Genomic DNA, 6,219 nt, shown 5'->3' with positions numbered 1-6,219 from the left:
AAAAAAAAAAAAAAAAAAAAGGGTCCTGTGATTTACTATATCTGCTTATAGACATACATGATATAACTAATTCTTTTTATATAAAAATGCTAACATCAAAATTGCTCTTCGTTCATTCAAACTGATATTAACTGTGTTTTTTTTTTTACATGCCATCTATTGTGCTTAATACTGGAGGAATAAAGATAAAATATAATTCCTGTGAAAGAAACTATTTTAGATGTAACACATCATGATCAAAATACTATGGGAACGCACAGGAAGAACACTGAACTTGGCTGAGAGAATGTCGGTAACTTGCCAGGGAGAGAGAAGCTTTCCAGAGAAGATAAAGATTAACCTGAATAAGCTAGACGCAGAAGAGAAGAAATTAGGTAACTCATACTATCTTCTCTCCTTTGAACTTACCTGTTGCTAGGTAAATGGGGTGATTCTGGGCAGGGCTCCATGCCTGCATGGCTGTACGATCTACTTCCTTTAACTTCATCCTGCTAAAAAGAATATTTTACAAAGAAATATATTTGAATGATTTGAATGTCTAACACAGAACACAGATATTTTACACAGAAACATACTGAACAAACCACTACAACATTAGTAATGCCCAAATGCAAATAAATCAACTTGGTTTAGGTGTCATTTGTTGGAAATATTAATCAGAAAGAAGACAAACTTGAGGCTGGGCGCGGTGGCTCATGCCTGTAATCCTAGCACTTTGGGAGGCCGAGGCGGGCAGATCACGAGATCAGGAGATCAAGACCATCCAGGCTAACATGGTGAAACCCTGTCTCTACTAAAAATACAAAAAATTAGCCAGTCGTGGTGGCGGGCACCTATAGTCCCAGCTACTCAGGAGGCTGAGGCAGGAGAATGGCATAACCTGGGAGGTGAAGCTTGCAGTGAGCTGAGATTGCGCCACTGCACGCCAACCTGGGCGAGACAGAGAGACTCCACTTTAAAAAAAAAAAAAGAAGACAAACTTGATAAACTACTTTGAGACAAATACTGGTCTATTCTGTCTACAGATTATAGTTCTTCAGTTGAATCGGTCTAGAAAAATAGCCCACAAAAATAATGAGGTGGTACCTGAAGAATTAACTTTGCTACACATGTGTTTATCCAACAAGGATGGGTGACAAAACATTATGGGTAAGAGCAGCCAAAAAATAAACAAGGTACAACTTCCTGGAGTAGGATTACTCAATGATAAGAGCAGTTTAAAAAATTAATTCAAAATTAAAACAGAGAGAATACAGTAAGTCCACAGATTTTAAAGATAAAGTAGAAATTATTAGAAAACTGGTCACTTCAAGGTATAATCCCATATACCACTTGTTTACGTATTTTCTGTCATTAAAGTTACTTTGATGGGGTCAGGTGTGGTGGCTCATGCTTGCAATCCCAGCACTTTGGGAGGACAAGGCAGTTGGATCACTTGAGGTCAGGAGTTCGAGACCAGGTTGGCCAAAAGGGCAAAACCCCGTCTCTATTAAAAATACAAGAAAATTAGCCAAGTGTGGTGATGCATGCCTGTAATCCCAGCTATCTGGGAGGCTGAGGCAGAAGAATCACTTGAACCCAGATGGTGAAGGTTACATTGAGCCGAGATTATGCCACTGTACTCCAGCCTGGGTGACAGAGCAAGACTTGGTCTCAAAAAAAAAGTTACTTTGATGGAAAAATTAGAAAGGTATAGTATTATGCACTTTTTAAAGTTGTTATTTTTACATAAATACATTGAAATGGCACAGTACTCCACTGTAAGATGTACCATAATTACCTAGTCAAATACCAACAAACACCTAAGCTGTTTGTAGCTATTTTTACAAAAAATGCTGAAATAAATGGTCATCTGCACATGTTATTTCGTTAAAAACAAGGGACAGCTAAAAATTTCCAGAAGTAAAATTGCTAAGTTAAAAGGTTAATGCAATTTTAATTTTGATGAATATTACCAAGTTGTCCTCTATGGCAATTGTGCCTTTTCATACTACCAAGAGTAATATACGATTACTTCTTGCCCTGCAGCCTTACCAGAGTATACTGTCACACTTTGAGATTTTTTGCAACATTAAAAAATGAAAGGCCAGGTGCAGTGGCTCAGCCCTGTAATGCCAGCACTTTGGGAGGCCGAAGCAGGCCGATTGCTTGAGCCCAGGAGTTCAAGACCAGCTTGGAAAACATGGTGAAATCCCACCTCTACAAAAAATACAAAAATTAGCCGGGCATGGTGATGCACGCCTGTCCAGCTACTCAGAAGTTTGAGGAGGAAGGATCATTTGAGCCCGGAAAGTTGAGGCTGCAGTGAGCTGTGATCGCGTCACTGCAATCCAGCCTGGGCGACAGAGTGAGACCATGACTCAAAAAAAAAAAAAAAAAAAAAAAAAGAAAACAAAAGAAAATGTTAGCTCTGTATAGTAATATTATAAAGAATGTATAACATCTTTTTTTACATGAGTATGGGTCAACCATATTTCCTTTTCTGTCATCTCTTCTGTCTAGTCATGTATCATTTGACCATTTTTCTTTTCTTTTTTTGAGACGGAGTTTCTTTCTGTCATCCAGGCTGGAGCACAGTGGCGTGATCTCGCCTCACTGCAACCTCCGCCTCCAGGGTTCAAGCAATTCTGGTGTCTCAGCCTCCCAAGTAGCTGGGATTACAGGCACACATCACCACATCAGGCTAATTTTTTTGTATTTTTAGTAGAGATGGGTGTTTTACCATGTTGGCCAGGCTGGTCTCGAACTTCTGACCTCAGGTGAACCACCTTCCTTGGCCTCCCAGAGTGCTGGGATTACAGGGGTGAGCCACTGCAGCTGGCCATCATTTGACAATTTTTCTATTAAGTTGATAGACTATCTTTTACTTTGTTTTTTAAAAAAAAAAAAACTTCTTTTACCTTTCATAGGATTTTGATTAAAATATATATATATATATGTTTTATCTTTTAGATTTACGTTCCTAGAAAAGTTGAACACAAAGTACAAAAAAATGCTACACAGTTCCCAACCACATAACCTTTCTTACCATCAACATCGCACATCATAAAGGTCTATTTGTTTCAATCCATGAACTAACATGAGCACATCATTATCACTGAAACTCCACAATTTATATGAGGGCTCACTCTAGGTGTTGTACATTCTATGGGTTTTGACAAACATATGACAACATGTATCTGTCATTATAGTATCACACAGAGTAGTTCCCTTGTCCTAAAATCCCCTGTGCCTGTTAATTCCTACTTTCCTATCAATGGAGCCTATATAGTAAATGTTTGTGAATTATTCTTGGGACCTAGAAAGAAGGGGTGCTCTCTGTTTTCAGGACCTAGAGCTCAATATATATTAATTAAATCCTCTTTATTGATTTGTTTAGATATCCTATATCCTTATTTTTTTGTCTACTTGATCTGCCTTGGACCAAAACAGTGAATTAAGTCTCCTACTGCTAATATATTTATGTTTATTTCTCATGGTATCTCCTGAAACCTGTTTTACGAAAATTACTTTGTTATTTAATACAGTTATTTGGTGCACAATCATAATGTTCAAATTCACTGTCAAATGTACACTTTAGCTTTATGAATATCCTTCTTTGTCTGAAATAATGACTTTTGGTCTGAATTCCACCTTTTGTTTGCCTTTACATGTATACTTTTGTCCTTCAGAACTATGTCATCATTAGCTATACGGCAACAAAGAAACAAAAAAACAAAAAACAGATTTTATTGGTGATCTAATTTAAAAATCTTTTCAGTAGGTTAGCTAAGGACATTTAAAATGTATTGACATGACAGACATGGTTGGTCTTAGTTTTGTCATATTTTACTTTGGTTTAATATCTTTGGGTAATAATTTTTAAAAAGTCTTTCATCTTTTTTGTGCAATTACCATTTTTCTGATAATTAGGATGATGTATATTTTCATTATAATATGTGTTTGATTTTATCTTTTTAATTGTAATTTTAAATATTTTACTTAACACCATTAATCCTCTATTTCTTTACACAGAAACAGTAACTCTCTACTATGAACACTTATGAAATTAGCTTGTATAATCTTACTGCCTCTCCACACAACACAGTTACAATCAATAGCATTATCTTTCTCAGTGTTTACCTTTGAACTGCTTATACTTCTACTAACTGATTTGTCAGCTTTAAATGATGTTCTCTGACTCATAACCATTACAGATGTGGCAATTCACAAACTTATTCTACTTCCAATTTCTTTCCTCTTCTCTTTTTATTAGTCGTGTAACCAATCCCTATATTATTGGACATTTAATATTTACATTTTATTCTTTCTTCCTCATTCTCACTTTTGTTCCAGTCTCAGTCCTGCAGTTAAAAAGGATACTCAATGCTATCCAACAGGACTTTTTTGCCAGTTTCCTTACTTAGCTCCAGAGTCTATCCTCTAATATTTTCCTTAAGATTGCCTTAAACATATGCCCCGAGTCTTGTATCTGCAAATTGTTCATATTTGAAGGAGATTTTATAGAGGAAAAAATTAAGACACGGAAAGTTAGACAATCTGTACATGCTAGCAAGGGGGCAAGGGGCTAGAGCCAAGATTGGAACTCGCAAGTTTAGCTCCAGAGTCCAAGTTCTTATTACTTCCAACAAGTTCAGATATTCAATTTTTATATTATAGAAGAAATATTAACATTTAGGAGAAACAGTAACCAAGAAACCAGCATGCATGATGAAATTGAAGAAATGCATTTTAGAAATTGTGTTAGGTTAGGGCAAAGTGAGATTAGGAGGCAGGATGTATCACATAGCTAAAAGTATGGTCTCTGGAGTTAATCCTCAATTTGACTACTGGCTCTGCCACTTATTAGCTATGATACTTTGGACACATTATTTAACCTCTCTGAGCCCCAGTTTCTACATTCCTAAAACAGGGAAAAGAGTGACAACCTCATGGGATGTTGTGAGGTTCCAATGAGATCATATGTTTTATAATAGGGAACCAAACAAAGTGCTTAGCACATGGGTTAGTGCTTTTGATAGGCTTGCTATTTTTAAAGATTACTGCTATCATGAGATTAAACAAGAAAACTTCAGGGTTATTTGGGGGGAAAAATTCCAACTTTCTAAGATATAAAAAAGGCATTTATTTTCTTAACATGAATTTCCTCTTCTTCCTCTTTGCCAACTGTCTCATCTAATCTGTAGCAATAAATTCAAGTTCCAGTTCCTCCATGAAAACTGCCCTGATGATTCAATCCACATTGATCTAAATACTTACCACAAGTTTATATTTGTCAGTACTACAATTTAAGCATTTTATAGTAATATCATTCTATTTTAATCAACATTTGGTAACATTCTACTAGCACATATTGTTGACATATTTTCCGATTACTTTTTAACCAGTTGCCTTATGTGCTATCTTATCTCATCAATTAGACAAATAATGTCTTTTTTCAAAACTTTTACCCCTTTTTAGACTCAAAATTGCTTAGCACACTAGAAGATATGCAGAAAGTTCTGATTTATTTTAAAAGTTTACATTTAGGGGAAAACAAGTAGACTAATGAACTAGAACGACCAGTTTCAGATAAAACATTTACTCTTAAATTCTTAACTCTTTAAAGGATCATTTACTTTTTAAAAAATGAGAAAGTATTGTTAAGGGGGAAAAGGTTATAAGATGACTTCAGAATAATTTCTAAAAGTGAAATCAAAATAGCTGTATTAAAAAAAAAAGGAATATAATAATAGTACTTCCAAGAGCTAAAGTATAAGGACTACCTAATTCATTAATGCTTGGTTAATGTGTAATATTGAAAAAGAAAGAGACACATTTATACGAACATAAAATGGTTAAATGGGAATTCAAATCATTTACTAAAGTTTACTTCTTAGCCTTAGTACTCAGTGTTCCGCGAGAAGCAGTTCTGCTTATTAACCTGTACTGAATATAAGGTTTCAATACCATCTATTAAAAAAAAGAATCACTATACTACAATGGCCTAGAACTATATTATATGCCCTGAATCTAATTAAGAGTACCATAATCGTTCTACTTATTGCAATCATTCTCAAAATTACTAAGAATGCCATGAAAATATAGTTACATNTCTTTAAAGGATCATTTACTTTTAAAAAATGAGAAAGTATTGTTAAGGGGAAAAGGTTATAAGATGACTTCAGAATAATTTCTAAAAGTGAAATCAAAATAGCTGTATTAAAAAAAAAAGGAATA

At 35.0% G+C, this 6,219-nt stretch overlaps 1 protein-coding gene across 1 annotated transcript in view; it reads right to left on the bottom strand.

Annotated features, from left to right (window-relative positions):
* Positions 1 to 6,219, bottom strand: part of SEC31A (SEC31 homolog A, COPII component) — a 79,121-nt gene that overhangs the window by 68,461 nt on the left and 4,441 nt on the right. The window contains 1 exon segment of the mRNA XM_017854740.1: positions 409 to 491. Within this exon segment, the coding sequence (XP_017710229.1) occupies positions 409 to 487 (79 nt within the window). The 5' untranslated portion in view covers positions 488 to 491.

Source organism: Rhinopithecus bieti, unplaced genomic scaffold (genome assembly GCF_001698545.2).
Source record: "Rhinopithecus bieti isolate Rb0 unplaced genomic scaffold, ASM169854v2 scaffold_38123, whole genome shotgun sequence".
NCBI classification, from domain to species: Eukaryota; Metazoa; Chordata; class Mammalia; order Primates; family Cercopithecidae; genus Rhinopithecus; species Rhinopithecus bieti.
Note: the sequence above shows the minus strand (reverse complement) of the source record. Positions and strands in the feature narration are given on the sequence as shown.